We start from the raw sequence: 20,790 nt of genomic DNA, 5'->3' as shown, positions 1-20,790 counted from the left end.
ATTCTGAAGGAGATCAGCCCTGGGATTTCTTTGGAGGGAATGATGCTGAAGCTGAAACTCCAGTACTTTGGCCACCTCATGTGAAGAGTTGACTCACTGGAAAAGACTCTGATGCTGGGAGGGATTGGGGGCAGGAGGAGAAGGGGATGACAGAGGATGAGATGGCTGGATGGCATCACTGACTCGATGGACGTGAGTCTGAGTGAACTCTGGGAGTTGGTGATGGACAGGGAGGCCTGGCGTGCTGCAATTCATGGGGTCGCGAAGAGTCGGACACGACTGAGCGACTGAACTGAACTGAGGAATGCTCATCCCCAGGTCAGGCACAGATTCCATTGATAGTCTCTCACTGTGTACTATTGCTGGACTAGGCATTGTTAACAGTAACCAAAAGCCTCTGGACTGCCTGTCTTATTAGTTTGTTATAGTTCAGGAAATGGTTCCCTCTTGTTGCTTCTTCCCATATCTAGAATTACACTACTAAGATGATTGATCTTATAGGACTACATATTTGACCAATTGTTTTAAACAACGTAATCATCATTCAAAAAACAAAAATCATGGCATCCGGTCCCATCACTCCATGGCAAATAGATGGTGAAAAAAAAAATGGAAACAGTGACAGGTTTTATTTTCTTGGGCTCCAAAATCACTGCAGATGATGACTGCAGTCATGAAATTAAATGATGCTTGCTCCCTGGAAGAAAAGCTATGACCAACCTAGATAGCATATTAAAAAGCAGAGACATTACTTTGCCAACAAAGGTCTGTCTAGTCAAGGCTATGGTTTTTCCAGTAGTCATATATGGATGTGAGAGTCGGACTATAAAGAAAGCTGAGCGCTGAAGAATTGATGCTCTTGAGCTGTGGTGTTGGAGAAGACTCTTGAGAGTCCCTTGGACAGCAAGGAGGTCAAACCAGTCAATCAAAGGAAATCAGTCCTGAATATTCATTGGAGGCACTGATGCTGAGGCTGAAGCTCCAATACTTTGGCCACCGGATGCAAAGAGTCAACTCACTGGAAAAGATCCTGATGCTGGGAAAGATTGAGGGCAAGAGAAGGGCATAACAGAGGACAAGATGGTTGGATGCCATCACCGACTCAATGGACATGAGTTTGAGCAAGCTCTGGGAGATGGTGAGGGACAGGGAAGCCTGGCATGCTGCAGTCTACGGGGTTGCAAAGAGTTGGACCTGACTGAGCGAGTGAACAATAACGGTTATCATGAATTTTTTCTGAGGCGTGGCCACACAGTTGATAATGCAAAAAATCAATGAGAATACAATTAATATAGTTAGTAACATTCTGAATAAATATTTAAGCTAAGAAATTCTACTAGGTGTGACCCAGAATCTCCCCTGGTCATCTCACCAGTCTGTTTTACACCATTGGCTATTTGTAAGGGAAATGATACACTGGCATTGTATATACAGTTCACTAAAGTTGTCTACAGGTACAAGGTGAATGGTGGAGCATTGTGACCCCTTACAAGATTGAGAAAGCAAGCTTATCTTCTAAGAGTTAGATAACTAGTGCCAAAAAAAAAAAGGAAAAGAAAAATTGATGTTTATGGTGGAGTAGGTATTTCTGCCATTGGGGAAGTCTGGTTAATGCATAATACAGTTGCACAATGCACATTAGAGGGGAGGGACCGACCCAAATAGGCACAGAAAAATTTTATGTCTAAATTTCTCTTGTCTTGCCTTAAAATATGAATTTTTTATTGCATCAGGAAGATAGCTTATAAGAACACACTAGAAGTACTAGAAGTACTGAGGATAAAACGAGCTAATCTCTGAAAATACACTGATCTACCAACATATCCTAAACCGTAGCTGAATCTATAAAATACAAGAGGAGTATTCAAACACGTATTTCCCCAGCCAGTAGAGGCTGTAAATCATCTACTCTCTTGAAAAAATCTCTATACACTCTGGAGAGGATAAGCATGAAAACAGCAAATAACATTAAAGTAATGTTGTGACTATTGTTTCGACTTCCTGGATCCTCTCTCAGAGACGCTCAGAAGTCATCAGACCACATTCTAAAAACCACTGTACTAGATTCTGTTCCAGACCGAAGTTGGGATAACAGCAATGAATAAGACATCCTCAGTACAGGGAGAAAAATATTGATGTAGTGGCAACTGTCATCCGTTTTAAAACAGAAAATAACAGAACATTGCGAGACGACAGGTCGGGGGCGGTGGTGGCGGTGGCCACCTGACCACTTCCCCTTGCTGGCTGCCTCCCCAGATCCAAGAAGAGGGGCGGAAGGGTAGGGACACTGGCCAAGAGTCCCTGTACGCGGCGTGGGCTGAACCCGGCAGGATGAGTCCATAGGACAGCCGCGCTGTCGTTCAACTCCACCAGGGTCCCTGGCACCGCCAGGACCAGGGAGGCGCGTGGTGCCGCGGTCCCTCGTCGCCCCTCAGGCTGCGGCGGCGGGAGGTGTAGGGATTGCCGGTAGTCCCCAAGCAGTGAGCGGTGGCCGAGAGAGGGCCAGGAACGTCCACCTCCCTGTGGTGTCCCCAGCAGCGCGGAGGCGCCTAAAGGGAAAGCGAGACGTTGGCGGGCGAAGTATGAGGGAAGGACGGCGGCAGCAGTTACCTTAGGAGGAGCCAGAGACTCGCGAGACTCTGGCGTTGCCATGGAAACCGGGAGCGTCCGGCCCTTCTCAGTTCAGTTCAGTTGCTCAGTCGTGTCCGGCTCTTTGCAACCCCATGGACTGCAGCACACCAGGTTTTCCTGTCCATCACCAACTCCCGGAGTTTACTCAAACTCATGTCCATTGAGTCGGTGATGCCATCCAACCATCTCATCCTCTGTCATCCCCTTCTCCTCCTGCCTTCAACCTTTCCCAGGATTAGGGTCTTTTCCAATTAGCCAGTTCTCTGCATCAGATGGCCAAAGTACTAGAGTTTCAGCTTCAGTGTCAGTCCTTCCAATGAATATTCAGGACTGATTTCCTTTAGGATGGACTGGTTGAATATCCTTGTAGTTCGAGGGACTCTGAGAATCTTCTCCAACACCACCGTTCAAAAGCACCAATTCTTCGTCCCTTCTACCCCACCACAAGACAACATCCGCGCAGGCTTGGAGCGCGGTCTTTCGCTCGCGGACTCTCGCGCCCTCTAGCGGCGTCTCTCGAGAAAAACACTGTACTTGTCCGCGCGGGACGCTAATAAAGATTTCTTCTTCAAACAAACAGGAAGTGCCTACGGAGGCCGGGCCGGCGGCGGGTCAGGGGCCGGGCATGAGGCCGGGCGGCGACCGGATCGCGGGCGGCGGCGATGAGCGACATAGTGGAGAAAACACTGACGGCGCTGCCGGGACTCTTCCTGCAGAACCAGTCGGTTGGCGGGCCTACGGCCGCCAAGGCGTCCTTCTCCTCCCGGCTGGGCGGCCTGGTCCGCGGCATCACCGCGCTCACCTCCAAGCACGTAGGTGTCCGTCGGGCCGGGAGGTCAGGGGCGCCTGAGGGAGGCCCCCTCTCTGGGAGGCTCTGATCCCGCGGTGAACCCCTGGAACTGGCTCTCCGGCGGATTTGTCTGTCGGTCCTGGCTTCTCTCCGGAAGCGTCACTTGGGCTGCCCGGACAGACAGACAACTAGGAGGCCAGGTTTCCACAGTTGGCCCTGACGTTGACTCATTATTATCTGGGGCAAAGTGTTTATTATTTGAGCCTCCGTGTGTTTCTCGAACGTTGAAGTGTCAAAGTACCGATACATATTTCATAGATTGTTTCGAGGGTTAGAAGAGACACCAACCAGTTGAAAATACCAGGTGCCATGGAAGTGTCAGCTTTATTCTCAAAAGTTTCTAACTCGGATTCTTGCTCTGTCCCAGTTCTTCAGTGTATGCTAGATAACATACATTAGAACAGACCCTGCCATCTGAACCTGCTGTTGAATATGTTTGGGGAGCTCGAGGTTCTTAGGTTAGATCTCTGGATCGGGGAAAGAAAAAGCGTAATTCTTCCCAATCTCAGTATTTGCTGAGTAAGTTTTTGCCTCCGATGGGCTTTGAAAACGAGCATTTATAATGGAAAATTTTAAGTTCCCACAAACTTTCTGTAGTTGCATGGGTTGTGTAAGATGCTGATAAAAAGCGTCAAGGATTTTGTATCTTAAAAATCATGTGGTATAGCATAATTTATTTGTTCAGAAAATACTTATGGAAGAAGCTGTGTGTTAAACCCTAAGGAAATAGTCTAAAACACATTTACTTTTTCCAAAGAATTGGTCCTTCATCTTGGGCTTAAGACAGGTCTAAGCAGTATATGGTGAAATATGTGTCAGGAGAGAAGAAAAGAGAAAGGAGGTTTTTCTTCAAAGTGCTCTGAGGGTTTAAAAACTGTTTGTAAACTGAAATAGGATGATGTACTGGAGGGGATCTGTTTCACATTCAGAAATCACAGAAAACAATTATTTGTGGACTTAATATTGTTTAACACTTTGTCCTTTGCTAATTTTTATGAGATGGTAAATGAAATAAAATATTTTTGGTTTTAAATTGCAGTTTGAAACTGTATATAAGGTATCTAAATGTGACAGTACTTCACTAGTATTTTTTGGTTAGTTACTTAATGGGCATCTGCTAGTTCATTGTGTAACTTAGAGATAGCATTGTATTGGGCAAAATTTGGACCAATTTTCAAGTGCTTAAGGAGGTTAAATACAATGCAGACGATAGAAGTAGCCATATTTGTGAATTTATTCTGTGTGTGTGAGAAAGAGATGAAAGGGTAGGGAGGGGTTGCAAGGAATAAAGGGAAAAAAAGGTAGGGAAGAAGAATATAGTTTAAGGGAAAAGGATTGGTTTTTGTTTGTCTTCTTACCCTGTTTCTCCATTCCATGAAGAAGAAGGTGTGAGAACCTTATTCTGGGCCACTACATGAAGAATTTCTTTTCTACTTATTCTCTAGTGTTAATTAAAAAAAAAAAAATTTCTGCTAAACTGTCCTTAAGGGGACAGTAACTGAAGAAAAGAGGAGTGGTGAGTTAGCATGAAAATATTTATTCTTTCCAGGAATGATTTCTGAGGGTTGGAGAAATTCTTTTAGGCAAATCTGAAGCACATACTTTTTATAACTCTCCTTTAAAATAATGTTTCTTATTTATAATATTGTGAATTGTATTTTTCCCTTTTAAAAATACTATTACAGTTTAAAAAGACTGTTATTCATGAGTCAAATATTTTCACTTTTTTAGGAAGAAGAGAAATTAATCCAGCAGGAGCTGAATAATCTGAAAGCAACTGTTTCTGCTCCTACTACAACCCTAGTAAGTTTACATAGGCGATGTCAGCATGTTTTCAATTTGAAATCTGGTCTACAATTGACTCAGTAGTGGCATTAACTGATGAGTTGCTAAAATCTAATATATCACAGTCAAAATCAGTTATGGATGATAATAAGTCAGACGTTAACTTTGGCCTTTTATTACCGACTGACTGCACCAGACCAAAACTTGCTTGACTGATGTCAGTTCAGTGCCAACATGATGATAGTTACATAAATGTGGTAATACTCCTGGGACCCCATAACCGATCTTATTGTTTTAATGTTGTGCACTGAAAGAAGGTTGCTGCTGCTGCTGCTGCTAAGTCGCTTCAGTCGTGTCCGACTCTGTGCGACCCCATAGACGGCAGCCCACCAGGCTCCCCCGTCCTTGGGATTCTCCAGGCAAGAACACTGGAATGGGTTGCCATTTCCTTCTCCAATGCATGAAAGTGAAAAGCGAAAGAAAAGTCTCTCAGTCGTGTCCGACCCTCAGAGACCCCACGGACTGCAGCCTTCCAGGCTCCTCCGTCCATGGGATTTTCCAGGCAAGAGTACTGGAGCGGGTTGCCATTGCCTTCTCCGAAAGAAGGTTAGGACACATAATTTAAAATAGTATTTTAATACTATTAAAATATATAATATTTAATATACATTAAATAGAAATATAGATAATATCCATTATAGAATATTAAAATATACAAATATATAAAATATAAAAATATAAAATATAATACTATTAAAATAATAGTATTTTAATACAGACTTTACAGACCTGAATTGATACGTTGTAAAAATCTCCTCTTTTGCATTTCTACATCTTGGAGTATAGGTTGACTGACAGAGTAGAAAAATGATTTTCTTGCTGTAAAACTGAGTATATTGCATAATAGCTAAATCAAGATCTAGTTTAAAAAAAATTGATTCCCTATAATTTGATTTTCAAATAGCATTCATTCAGCAATTAAGCAGTGGCCACGGTGGGACTGTCCCTACATGGTTAGATTAAGGCCTAGGTTTTTTTTTTCTTTTAATTTTCACGTGGTTTTAAATAATGAGATTTTATAAGCAACATTTATTTAGCAAAGATTTAGTGAGTGCTTTCTTTGTGTAAGTTGCTGTGGCATACACTTCTAATAAAGATACTAGGGTGATCATTTTGCTTGTACACATGATCATGTGTGTGAATAACACTTGTAAAGTCTGAGAGAATATATGTATTTCCTTTTCTGGTTATAATAAAGGACGGTGAATGGTGCTGCCGGATTCGTGGTCTCCAAAGGAGAAGATTTAACTCCAGGACCAAAGATAGTCACAGTCACTCAGAACTTTGTATAGATTTTATTTAAAGTGAAAGTGACAGAAAAAGCTTCTGGCATAGATATCAGAAGGGGGCAGGAGAGTACCTGCCTCACTAAGCAGGACCTTATATACTTCTCAACCAGCTGCTGAGAATAGATAACAAATACCTCAAGGCTGTGAGAATTTCGCCCAGACCCTTCCCTGTAACATACATCCTGGGATGACATCAGCATGTCAGGATGAGATTAGCCAGAAGGAACAGGTTAACCCAGAGCTCAAGACTGTGGAAGTTTTACCCAGGCCTTCTCCCATAACATTCATCCAAAGTTCAAAAAAAAGGCATGTCCTTGAACAAGAGATGCTGCTGCCTATGAGACCTACTTGTCTAAGGCAAAAGTATGTGATAAAGAAAGAATGTTTACTTGCTCCTTAAAGGGGCCTTACTTACTCCTTGTCAACCTGCCTAAGTTACTCTTCCAGGTGGACAAATGAAACTCAAAGCATAATTAATGTGATACAGTATTCAATGTCAGTCTCTCAGTTGTGTCTGACTCTTTTGTGACCTCATGGACTGTAGCCCACAAGCTTCTCTGTCTATGGGATTTCCCAGGCAAGAATACTGGAGTGGGTAGCCATTTTCTTCTCCAGGGGATCTTCTGCACCCAGGGATTGAACCCAAGTCTCCTGCATTGCAGACAGATTCTTTACTGCCCAAGCTATCAGGGAAGCCTCCAATGTGATATATCTGTGTGTATTAATGTATATATATATGTGTGTGTGTGTGTGTATAGATATGTATATGTTTATATGTGTATGAATAAAGTCATTGCGCATTGTGATACTTGAAAGATATGTTAAGTTGGCAGTATTAAGTACAATTTTTCATGTTATTCAGTATAAACCTGATGTTGACAGAATTTAGATAAGTAGATAGAAGTTAAGGAGCAACAGTTTGAAGGAAGATTTTATAATAATTATGGCCAATCACTCTGAGTGTACGTTTTAGAATAGTCTATCCTTGAGGTGGTCATGTAGAAGTTAGATTACAGTTTGTTAAATTCTGAAGTGAATTTCTACATTGGAGAATCATTTTCTTCTCCAAAAATAAGAGAATAATAGTGTATGCAATAGAATTTTACTTGAAGGGCCTAATGACTTTTGAGAACCTATGAGATAAAATGTTACAAAATCAAGGTTGATATTTAAGGGCTTAAATGAACACTTTCGCTCCTCATTGATACAGAATTTTGCATATATATATATATATATATATATATATATATTTTACTGTGATGGGTCTTAGTTGCAGCTTGCAAGATTTTTAGTTGCGACATGTGGGATCTAGCTCCCTGACCAGAGACTGAAGCCAGGCCCCCTGCGTTGGGAATGCAGTCTTAGCTACTGGACCCCAAGGGAAGTCCTGATACAGAAGTTTTTGAAGAAGCGTCCAGTATCTTTTACACGTTGTCTCAGTTGTCATTGTTCAGTTGCTCAGTCATGTCCAACTCTTTGCGACCCTAGGGACTGCAGCATGCCTGGCTTCCCTGACCTTCACCATCTCTCAGAGCTTGTGCAAACTCAAGTCCGTCGAGTTGGTGATGCCATCTAACCATGTCATCCTCTGATGTTCCCTTTTCCTCCTGCCTTCAATCTTTCCCAGCATTTGGGTCTTTTCCAGTGAGTTGGCTCTTCACATCAGGTGGCTGAAGTGTTGGAGCTTCGGCATTAGTCCTTCCAGTGAATATTCAGGATTGATTTCCTTTAGGATCGACTGGTTTGATCTCCTTGCAGTCCAAAGGACTTTTAAGAGTCTTCTCCAATACGACAGTTAAAAAGCATCAGTTCTTTGGCGCTCAGCCTTCTTTATGGTCCAACTCTCACATCCATACAGGACTACTGGAAAAACCATAGCCTTGTCTGTATGGACCTTCGTCAGCCAAGTAACATCTCTGCTTTTTAATTTGCTGTCTGGGTCTGTCGTAACTTTTCTTCCAATGAGCGAGCATCTTTTAATTTCATGGCTGCAGTCACCATCCATAGGGATTTTGGAACCCAAGAAAATAGTCTGTCACTTTTCTTTGTTTCCCCATCTATTTGCCATGAAGTGATGGGACTAGATGCCATAATCTTATTTTTTTGAATGTTGAGTTTTAAGCCAGCTTTTTCACTCTTGTCTTTCACCTTCCTCAAGAAGCTCTTTAGCTTCAGCCTCACTTTCTGCCATAAAGGTGGCGTCACCTGCATATCTGAGGTTATTAATACTTCTCCCAGTAATCTTGATTTCAGCTTCTGCTTCATCCAGCCTGGCATTTTGCATGATGTCCTCTGCATATAAGTTAAATAAGCAGGGTGACAATATATAGCATTGATGTACTCCTTTCCCAATTTGGAACCAATATTTCTCAGTATTTAGTAGTTAATGTGGTAATGAATTAACTTCTCTTACTTTAAACCCAAGTGAACTAAATTAAATCATTAAATATTATTCCCTTAAGATTTTCCTGTGATTTATTTTTAAACTTTTCATATTTAAATGTGTATGTGTATATCTATCTATATATAATATATATGAAATATTAAATGTTGTCCTTAGTTTAAAACATTTTATTTTACTATTCTTAAGCATTTTGTGATTTAGGAATTCTATAATTATGTTATATATTAGGATTAATTTATTAACCCTAATTAATTTTTAGATACTAAAATAGTCTGAGCTTTACATATTTTGAAACACATTTATTTATATTTTTAATTCTTGATTAAAATTTGCTGTCAATATTGAGAATGCAGATATTCTCATACTAATAAATTTATACAATCTCTTAAAACAAGTTATTAGCTTATGTTGTAAATTTTGAAAGACTCAGTTAAGTTTAATCTTGGAATGACTCTACCATTAATAGGGCTTCCCTGGGTGGCTCCGACAGTAAAGAATCCGCCTGCAATGCAGAAGACCTGGATTCGATCCCTTGGTCGGAAAGATCCCCTGGAGAAGGGAATAGCAACCCATTCCAATATTCTTGCCTGGAGAATTCTGCGGACAGAGGATCCTGGTGGGCTACAGTCTGTGGGGTCGCAAAGAGTTGGATGCAACTGAGCAACTAACACATACACATACCATTAATAAAGTCATAATAATTGTGAGAGTTGTTGAAAAAGTAATACTTAGACAATAAATTATTGCATATCATATATAGCATAATAATTCTGAAGAAACTCCAGATGCAATTTGGTCTTTAAGTGTGAAAAATATTTTCATTACAGAAATTGTTACAAACTTATGGGGATTTCATGGATATTTTCATTTGACAAAGTGTATTAAATGATGTGCTGCATTCTAGAAGCCAAGTTAGAGTACTATGACTGAAGTTTTTTCTGAGACCATGCATCCCACATTATGACCAAATTTTTCAGGAGGGGAACCTAGAGTTAGAAATAGCTATAGTTGATTTATTTTATATTGTTGCCTCTAACAAAATATTGAAACAATTTTACTAAAATGAGTACTGTTGATAGTTAAATTTGGGAGAAACTTGTTTACAAAGTCTGACTTTGGGTGGTAATTTACATATGTTGTTTCTTCAGTGCCAGGATTAAAGAATTCTGCTGTTAAAAGATTACAGACATACTAAAGAAAGAGTCAAAGCATTCTCTTTATATGATTACTGGATTTTTTTTTTTTTTTTCAGAAAATGATGAAGGAATGTATGGTAAGACTTATATATTGTGAAATGCTTGGATATGATGCTTCCTTTGGCTATATACATGCAATCAAGTTGGCACAACAAGGAAATCTTTTAGAAAAAAGAGTAGGTATGTATGCGTTTAAGACTTTTGTACTTTATCTTGTCCTTAAAAGTTCTGACTAGTATGTAAAATGAATGATGACTGATATGTAGTATGTTTTTAGAACACTACCTTGTGATTTCCTTACCTTTCAAAGATAACGCTTCAAAAACTTACAGCCTATAAATGAAATCAGTTTTCCTTATTCATAGCATTTTGGAGTTACATAGAAGATTAAAAGTTGTTTGTTCTTAGGATGGTGGTTAGATGACTTTGTCAAGACTCACTGAACTATACCCTTAAAAGGATGACTTTTCTTGTATGTAAATTATATTTCAGTAAAGCTGATTTTAAAAAGTCTATTCAGTTTCATCAGTTTAATGATCAGATATGGTTTTTTATAGAATAAGACTGAAATTGCTGTGAATAATTTTAGCTATCTTGCTCTTAGTTTCACAAATGTTAGCTATAAGGATTTCAGGTATCTTTTAAAAATTGTTATCTCTATAATTAACCTTCAAGGCTATTAGTAAAACTCCTTTCAAAGACTTAAAGCTTGTTTTCTTATAGCTTCAGCTTCATATCAGAAACTTAAGGAGGAAGCACTTTAGAATAACATAGGAGTAGAACATATTCTTTATTCAAAGAAGTTGCTACTGTTACCTTGTTGGGGACCAACCTTCTTATGCTATATTGACCCTTGCTGTCAGGTGATGGGGAAGGGTGGAGATGTCTTGGTAAAAGATTCTGAGACTATCCTCACACAGCATTCTACTTGTTGAACCTCACTTCACCAAAAATACTCTTCTGTCTTTCGTTATATTCTTCCCTCCAAGTACAGTGGCCTCTGGCAGCCTATCTCTCCCTTTCTGTATTTCAAACCAAGTTTTAACTCTACTGTGATCACTCAGGTGGCTCCTACCATCTGTTTGTCTTCTCCAACCTAATTGTAAAATCTCTGACAGCAGGAGATTTTGAAAACAATAGATAGTCAATACTTTGTACATCTGTTGCTGTCTTTTTCTTTTTAGACTTTCATGTAATTTTTTTGTTTTCAATTAAATTTATTTACTTATGGCTATGCTGTGCAACTTGCGGGATCTTAGTTCTTTGACCAGGGTTTGAATCCAGACCAGTAGTGAAAGCGCCAAGTCCTAACCACTGGACCACTAGGGAATTCTTTAAGTTTTATTTTTAAAATGTGTAAAAATTACTTGTGTTACATGGTCCAAAGTTAAGACCTGATAAAAAGGTATAATCAGACAAATTTCTGATTTGTCAAATTTTTACTTTTATTTCTAGCTCCTGTATGAGGTTTGCCCCTTACCCCATGAATAACTATTTTCACTAGTTTCTGATTAATCTTTCCATTGCTTCTTTTTGAAAATAAGCAAACAAGTACACATTTATATACTCTCTCTTACACAAAAAATGGCTTGCTGTAGAGATTATTCTACACCTTGTTTTGATATCTTTGTATTTTTATACAGTTGCATAGTTTTCATTGGGTGGGTGGATATACCACAGTATTTTCAATCAAGTCTCTATTGGTGGACATATGAGTTTGTCTTTTGTTTTTTGCTCTCATAACCAATGTTGCAGTGAATGACCTTGTACATGTGTTATTTCATAGTTAAAGTGGCTAAGGAGACCCCAGATTCATTGAGATTCATGGTCTTTCTTAGGAAAGTATTTTCTTGCCACCTAGAGAGACATGTTTGTGGGTATCAGATGTTCTTTATGTGTGCTAATGACTGGAAGTTTTGTTTTTTAATGTGATGTGAAAGTTGCTCAGCCGTGTCTGACTCTTTGCAACCCCATGGAGTATACAGTCCATGGAATTCTCCAGGCTAGAATACTAGAGTGGATAGCGTTTCCCTTCTCCAGGGGATCTTCCCAACCCAGGGATCAAACCCAGGTCTCCCGCATTGCAAGCAGATTCTTTACCAGCTAAGCCACAAGGGAAGCCCTTGTTTTGTAAGGTAGCATTTAAATCTTTTATATCTTGATTTTAGTACTTCTGCATCATCTACTCCTCTGAGATTTCTATGGACAACTTTGGTGCTTTGTCTGATAGATAATGCCTTATTGTTTTTCATATGAATATTGTTGAATAAATAAATCTCAGTATCCACTAAGTCAAGTATTATGTTAGGTGCTTTATCTTGTGAGATGGTATTTCACTTTACAGAGGAGAAAACTGAAGCTCAGAAAGGTCAAGTCAGTTGTCGAAGGTCATAGAGCTATTAAATGGTGGAGCGAAAATATGAACCCAAGTTTCTATGAATCAAAGCCTGTATTCTTATCCTATAGCTCACTCTTAATCATAGCAAATGTACTTTATAATCATAGTTGTTGTTATTTCTTTTCCTGAAAAAGAAAGTGAAAGTGAAGTCACTCAGTTGTGTCCGATTCTTTGTGACCCCGTGGAGTGTAGCCTACCAGGCTCCTTGTCCATGGGATTTTCCAGGCAATAGTACTGGAGTGGGTTGCCATTTCCTTCTCCAGGGGATCTTTCCAACCCAGGGATTGAACCTGGGTCTCCTGAATTGTAGACAGATGCTTTACCGTCTGAGCCACCAGGGAAGTCTTCTTTTCCTGAAGTCTTTTTCATTTTTTGAGTCACAGAATATCTTTTCCCCCTGTTTCTGGATCATCAAAATAGTTTCCCTGTTTTTTCTGGTTGTCAAAATAGGACATTCTTTGACACAGATTTAAGGTTTTTTGTAAGGTTTCAAGGTGGTCTTTGGATTAGTTTGTTGATCTTCTTGCATTGTGGTACTAGTAACTTAAGTGTGGATAATATCTTTGCTGAACAGATGTAGTCTGATAAGATGTAATCTCTGCTTTATTTATTTTTTAAAATTTATTTATTTTAATTGGATAATTACTTTATAGTATTGTGATGGTTTCTGCCATACAGCAACATGAATCGGCCACAGGTATACATGTGTTCCCCACTCCTATAATCTCTGCTTTAAATGCTGTCTAGGGTTTTTCTCTTCCCTGGTCCAGGTTTGTTCTTTTTTCTCTGTCCTGATTATGGGAGTGATAGCTCTGTTCCTCTGACCTTCAGTGAAGATGCTTGGTTATGAGAACAGGAAATTTCTGACAGTTTTCCCACTTTCCACAACAGGCACAGACAGTATGAATGCTGGGTAGTGATAGGGATAGTTAACCTTAGAATCCCTAATAAAAGGGTTGAAAGAATTGAAAAGAATGAAAAACAACGGGGATGGGAAACAGGGAATCGGGTCTCAAGGGAGACTGAAGAAACAGAATGGCATAAGGGTTAAAAATGTGACCTAACTCCTACTGGCTTGGTTGTAGTCCTGGCTCCACCATGTAGTAGCTGCAGACCTTGGGCAGTTATCCTTCTGGGGCCTCATTTTTATACTGGTGATAATAATAATATCTACCTCATATAGTTATTGTAAAGATTCAATAAGCTTGTAATGTATTTGACCCATAGCAACTGTCTAACAAATGTTATCAATATGAAGGGTGACAGGAAAATGAAATGGGGCATCCAGATTCCATACACATTGTATTTGTCATGGTATTAAAGTACTTCCTCAATTTTAAGATGTACTTTTTAATGTTTTGATATTATTAAAAGTGCTTAAGTCAATGAGTATATTTAATGTGGTAGACAGTGTTTTTTTCCTCAACATCTATTCACTCAATAGTTGATCTTCAAACTGAGAAAACAAGGTGTTTCTTGTGGCTTAATGTATGATTTATGTCATTTGGTTTGGTATTAAATAGCTCATTCAGTAATACAAATAGCTGGTAACTCACTATTTATTAACTATAACAGCTGTTAGTTTTTGGATAATTGTATTTGGCTACAAGACAAAATGTTTTGATTGATTATGTAGAAATTTGCACAGAAGATAGAAGGTATATATTCCTAATGTCATTTATAGGACTTTAAGCTGGTACACATAGCCTTTTTTCCATTTTAGTTATATCCTGTGAAATACCTAATTATGAAAGACTTCAGGATGAAGAACACCTGAAATCTTCCTTACTGAATTTTTTTGAACCTTCTTATTTTACTATTTGTTTTAATATTTACCTGTAACTCTGTCTTTGACATTCAAACTTTGGAATATATTATTGCTTTGTTTAACTTCTTAAGAAGAGTTAATTTTTGACGGGTGTTAATGAGACTTTTTCTCTCAAATTTTAAGGTTATTTGGCTGTATCTTTATTTCTACATGAAAGTCATGAACTGTTGCTTCTCCTTGTGAACACAGTTGTAAAGGTACTGTATTGTATGCTGGTTAATATAAAGTCTTAAATTATTCCGTCAGGCATTTGACAGTTTTTATATTTTTGAAAGAATGTAGGCTTGCAGAATGTGTTTATTGGAAAGATCTTTTAGATCAGTTTCTGCATCTGTAGAATGAGGATAATAATAGAACTTAACCAAGTTGTAAGGGTCGAATGAAACACTGTACAGAATATCATTTGCTACTGCTGCTGTTATAGTGGTTTCATTTAAAAAAGCAGAGTTAAGGAAAAGAAACTCACAATGGTCTAAAGATCTACAAGTAAGACCTGAAACTATAAAACTCCTAGAAGAGAACGTAGGTAGAATACTCTTTGACATAAATTGTAGCGAGGTTTTCTTGGATCAGTCTCCTAAGGCAGAATAAATAGCAAAAAATTAACAAATGGGACCTAATTATACTTAAAAGCTTTTGCACAGCAAAGGAAATAACTGATAAAATGAAAAGACAACCTACGAAATGGGAGAAAATATTTGCAAATGATGGGACTGACAGGGCTTGATATTCAAAATATACAAACACTCATACAACTCAATATAACGTAGTCACAAAATGAGCAGAAGACTTGAATAGACATTTTTCCAAAGAAGACATGTAAATGGCTAACAGGCAATGAAAAGATGCTCAATGTCACTAATTATTAGAGAAGTAAAATCAAAACCACAGTGAGGTATCACCTCATTGAGAATGGCTATTGTGAAAAAGTTTGTGAAAAATAAATGTTGGCAAGGATGTGGAGAAAAGGGAACCCTTATACATGGTTGGTGGGAATGCAAATTGGTCAGCCACTATGGGAAACAGTATGGAGATTCCTTAAAAAACTAAAAAGAACTACCATATGATCCAGCAGTTTCACTCCTGGGTTTCTATTTGGACAGAACAAAGACACTGACTTAAAAGGGTACATAACCTCAGTGTTCATAGGACTATTTATAGTAGCCAAGACATGGAAACAACCCAAGTGCCCATTAACAGACAGTTGGTTAAAAAGACTTGGTATATATACATAATAGAATATTATTCAGGTATTAAAAACAGTGAAATACTGCCATTTGTGGCAATGTGGATGAACCTAGAGAATATTGTGCTTAGTGAAATAAGTCATACAGAGAAAGACAAATACAGTATATATCACTTATATGTATAGTCTAAAAAATAATACAAATGAATGGAAATGCAAAATAGAAACAGACTCACAGACAGAAAATGAACTTGGGGTTACCATAGGGAGAGAGGGGAGGAACAACTTAGGAGTATGGTATTAATAGATAACAAATTACTGTATATAAAATAGATAAGGAAAGGGATAGCACAGGGAATTATACCCATTTATCATATAATAGCCTACAGTGGAGTATAATCTGCAAAAATTTTCTAAATCACTATGCTGTACACCTGAAACTAATACTATATTGTAAATCAGCTATACTTCAGTAAAAGAATAAATAAAAATAAAAAAAGCAGAGCTGGAACTAGAACTATAATTTAGATCTCCAGACTCTTAGTCAGATGCATTTTCCATGCTATTGTCTTTTTTTCTAGGATCTATTTTAAAGGGACATAATATAAACTGAATAATTGAAGTCTTTTAAACTCTAAAAGTCAATTTAAAGGAGAATAGAGTATAATTGGGTAACCGAAATGTATGATAATAAAAACAATTTAATCCACATGCAATATTTTTTTCTGTTTAACTTTTAGACAAAATTGGTAATGAAGTATAACTGAATTGTTGAGCTTTTTTGTGTTTATCTTATTTCTTCTGATATGTGAGAGAGTGTATGTGTGTGTAGTACTTTCTGAATTTTAAGTCATATACTCTCTTAAGGTTACTAGTGGCTTTAAACCTTTCCAAACTTTCAAAAATGTAGTTTCGGTTTCTATTAAAATAGTTTATAAACTTTGTGCTTATATAAGTATATATAAATGCATACATTTTATAGTATGTATTAAAAAATTGCTTCCTTTTAAACTTCCACTCATTGCTTTAACAATAAAAATTGATAAAAATTTTTTTGTTACTGGTTTAGAAAAGTTTTAAAGGCTGTAATAAAGAAGACTACTTTGGTCAGTGTCAGAACAGAAATACAGTTTCCTTTAGATCGGTTACTTTTGGGCTGTCTTTATCTATTGACTCTATTAAGGCAAGTGAAACACTGGTATTCCTATAAAATACAAGGTATTCCTAAATGGACAAATTAGTTGAAAACTACAGTATTAAGTGTATAGGACCATTGCAATGTTGAGCTCACTGTCCCTAGTTTCAGAATTTGCACTGAATGTTTTCTTTGCTTAATAATTATGTCAGGACTTGCAGAGCACTAACCTAGTAGAAGTATGTATGGCACTTACTATCGTCAGCCAGATTTTCCCCCGAGAAATGATTCCAGCTGTTCTTCCATTGATAGAAGATAAACTTCAACATTCTAAGTAAGTAAATTCTTTTTTGGATAGGTGTCTACACTGTGTATTTCAAAAGAAAAATTTATACTAAAAATTTTATTCTAACTTTGATTTAATGCTACCAGGATAGAGGATATTCTTTGACTGCCAGGTATAATACAAAAATCCCCAATAGCACTGTCCTTTATTTTTATGTGGGTTTAGAAAAATGTTAGGCAGCTTTCTAAAGTAAAACTGAGACAGTGAGGCTTACCATCAGGAATCCTTGGCTCTCTTTCCACTTCTGCTGCTTACTCTCAGTGTCCTGTTTTTCCCTTGGCTATATGGGGTTGATTGAAGCTCCTTAGTTCTCACAAAGTTGTTTTATAAAGTGAAATAATGGAAAACATTTGGAAGTGGTTCAGATGCCATGAATACATAGCTTCAATGTACTGGAAATGCTTTTATATCAAAACTGCAGCTTTAGCAGGATATGTACAAATGAACCTTAACTTGTAGTATTTTGCTAATTTTGAATGATTCCTCAACTCTCTCCTTATTAACTTGATTAGTATTTTTTCCAAACTTGGAATTATTTTGTTTTTGCTCAAGCCCCTTGATTTCATAACCTTCATAGCTAGGAAAATGTTTAGTCACTAGCCATTTTTCCTTTGTGATTGCGGTACTTTATTGTATACATATTTTTGTTAAAGATTTTTTTTTTTGTTACCTGTATAATATCTCTTTATTTCTATGCTTTTTTAAGTCAACATTTTTAGTGTTCTAAGATTATAAAATGTTGTCTTATGGTTTGTGTTCTTTAAGAAATCTTGGGCCATGAATCTTCCAGCTAAAAATGATAGCTCTTACTGAGAATTATGGAGTAACTTCATAGATTTTTCAGACTTGTTTTGTTTATGTTGAATCGGTGTTTAGAGCAAATGATGGGCATGGACAGTTAACTACTGGAAATAAAATATTAGCCTTTCTTTATTTAGAAGTTGATCTGATCATAGCTGAGCAAATTTTTATGAAATTTTTCCATACCACCACTGTTTTGTGGTAGCCATACTTAACCTTTGTATGAAATCTTTCTGAAAAAGATTTGAATTTTTCCCTTGTTGCTTCCCATTTACCCTCTCAATTTTTTCCGTATTGCTTCCCATCTACTCTCATTTCAAATCCTGGCCTTTCCTGTCTTGTACTAGTTAGAATTTAGACTTTCTGAAACTCTGCTTTTGCAATTATGGCCATACCTACTTCTTCGCTGTGGAGTAAAGAGCTAAAGACAGAGTTGTGGGCCACAGCTACAGATAGGCCAGTAGATGTCACGACGAAGCTGTGAGACAGGGGTTGGACTTGACTTTTGAATCCTTGGTTATATTTCCACATGCCAGACCTACAGCCCAAATCCAGGTTTTTTGATACCTTGTGTTATTGCCACCATTTTGGGCCAGACCAAGGGATTCCTGAGCCTGATAAGGGTCTGTATTTTTTTTCCTCACCTCATTTATTTACTGTGTCCTGGAACTCATATTGGTTAATACCCTATAGCAACACTTTGGGATGTAGATTCCAGTTACCATAGTGTTAATACTAGTGGCAAATCTGTTGTTAATCTGCTTTCTTTTTATGTGAAAAGGATTTTCCCTCATGACATAGTTTACCCAGGAAGATAGTGGGTTGCTTGTTAATGCAGAAGCTGGATGACCATTTGTTAGGAATATTATAAAAGGTATTCTTGAATGGAACACAGAGGATTGAATTGAATAATCTCAATTTTGAGATTCTATGCTTTTAGGTAACAGAAATATGTCTTAAGGAATCCTAAAAGTAAATACTTCACTACGGCTGTTGTGAGCACTGCCGGCGCAATCTGCAGATATGAGCCATGTGGAAACAGGCATGAGAGGGAAAAACAAGAATATAATTCCTTGAAAATGACATTGTGTTCACAGGATAGCAACTCTTTATTTTTGCTTCTTGTGTGCTAGACATTATCTGTTACAAATGAAGTGCACGACTTGTATATACTTTCCTCCTCATTGTAATGAGGTTTTTGAAACATGAGCTGGGCAAGGAGAGGAGTAACATCTTTTAATGTAAGTCCCCCTTATACTCCCCTGCCCCACTTAAGTATTTGGAGTATGTTTACCCATGATATAAAAAAAGAAATATAAAAAGCTGAAATGTTAAGGAGACTTTAATGTTAATGAAGAGACTGTTTAATATTACTAGCGGAAATTACCTCTTACTCATTTAAACTTACTATTTATTCTCTTCCCAATCTTTAGAGATATGGCTTTCAGAAATGGAATTTGGGGATTAAGAAATTTGTTTATCTTTCTTGCTTTGTTTTGGTTTCAAAAGTAATATATGCTTGTTATCAACGAATGTTGTAACTAAAGAAATACATAACATGGAGACTTAAAGTCTCTTGAGGTAACGTCCTAGAGATAACCTCCTAGAGATAACCACTATTTTATAATTTGGTAAATTAGAATAAAAATTAACAATAAATGGGTAATTCTCTCTCTTTTTTTAGATTAAAGTAATAGCTGGTATTTTGAAATCATCTGGTCCATAATCTTTTCAGCCTAAATGTCTGATATTTCCAGATGGTTTATTTAGATTTTATTTTTTATCTTTAGGGAGATTATACGAAGAAAAGCTGTTCTGGCCTTATATAAATTTTATCTCATTGCTCCTAATCAAGTACAGCATATCCATGTTAAGTTTCGGAAAGCACTTTGTGATAGAGATGTTGGAGTCATGGCTGCTTCCTTGCACATATACCTTAGGATGATTAAGGTAAGTTGACATTTTGAGAAGTTACTGAGTAGCTATCATTAGAAAAATATAACTATGTAACTATGTAATTAAAAGAAAACGCATATTTTTCAGTAAAATGCATCACATTTAAGTTTGTAGTATTGACCCTTTAATAGTGATTTTTGCATGTTGTTAATAGCATGAGTTGCAGACACATTCTAGATTTAGTCTTTTTTAAATGCCTGAAAGTTTTTCATGTTATGAAAGAAGCATGGAAAAATGGTAGCTCTGCAAGGTGGTTGAAATTTGCAGATTTGTGGATTTTCAAGAAGTGGCTCCTTTTTATACAGCTTCATGGGATACTTACAACAGCTTCTAAAGTGAGGAGAGCTGGTGGGGAATGTGTAAGGCACAGTCTGCAGAAGCAGTACCTAATTGTTTTGGCACTAGAGACCAGTTTTGTGGAAGACAATTTTTGGATGGGTTGGGGACGGGGAGGGTGATTTTGGGGATGAGTCAAGCACATTATGTTTATTTTGCCTTTATTCCTATTATTATTACATCAGCTACACCTCAGATCATCAGGCATTAGATCTCAGAGTTGGGGACCCCTGGTCTATTGTGTTGATTCCATACATTGATTCTATGTTAGAGGAGGAAGGAGGATTAAATGTTATAGTAAAAATTTTTTTCTAAATGGCAATATGGGTATATACTAATTCAGCCCCAGTGTATTGCCTGAAACCTTTTGTGTCTGAAAGTATATATTTGTGAGAGATTTCATCATACCTCATAATGCTATTGAAATAAATTTAAAATTATACAAACTGAAAGTTGTCTTTACTTTTATGTGTTGTGTGTTCCAAAGTAGTATGGTATAAATAGATAATTGACATTAAATCTTATTTTCCTCTGACATTTATTAAACTCTGAGAGAGCTATTATTTCCCTTCCAAAAATTTGCCCTTGA

The 20,790-nt window shown here is 37.5% G+C and overlaps 1 protein-coding gene across 1 annotated transcript in view; it reads left to right on the top strand.

Moving 5' to 3' along the window:
• Positions 1–3,212: 3,212 nt before the first annotated feature.
• AP4E1 (adaptor related protein complex 4 subunit epsilon 1) overlaps positions 3,213–20,790 on the top strand; it is a 69,871-nt gene continuing 52,293 nt past the window's right edge. The window contains exons 1-6 of the mRNA XM_055537977.1: positions 3,213–3,443; positions 5,213–5,284; positions 10,272–10,395; positions 14,565–14,638; positions 16,975–17,096; positions 19,700–19,859. Of these exons, the coding sequence (XP_055393952.1) occupies positions 3,294–3,443; positions 5,213–5,284; positions 10,272–10,395; positions 14,565–14,638; positions 16,975–17,096; positions 19,700–19,859 (702 nt within the window). The 5' untranslated portion in view covers positions 3,213–3,293. The remainder of the gene's footprint in view (positions 3,444–5,212; positions 5,285–10,271; positions 10,396–14,564; positions 14,639–16,974; positions 17,097–19,699; positions 19,860–20,790) is intronic.

The sequence above is a fragment of the Bubalus kerabau genome, chromosome 10 (assembly GCF_029407905.1).
Source record: "Bubalus kerabau isolate K-KA32 ecotype Philippines breed swamp buffalo chromosome 10, PCC_UOA_SB_1v2, whole genome shotgun sequence".
NCBI lineage: Eukaryota > Metazoa > Chordata > Mammalia > Artiodactyla > Bovidae > Bubalus > Bubalus kerabau.
The sequence above is the reverse complement of the archived record's forward strand: the minus strand, read 5'-3'. Positions and strand labels throughout refer to the sequence as shown.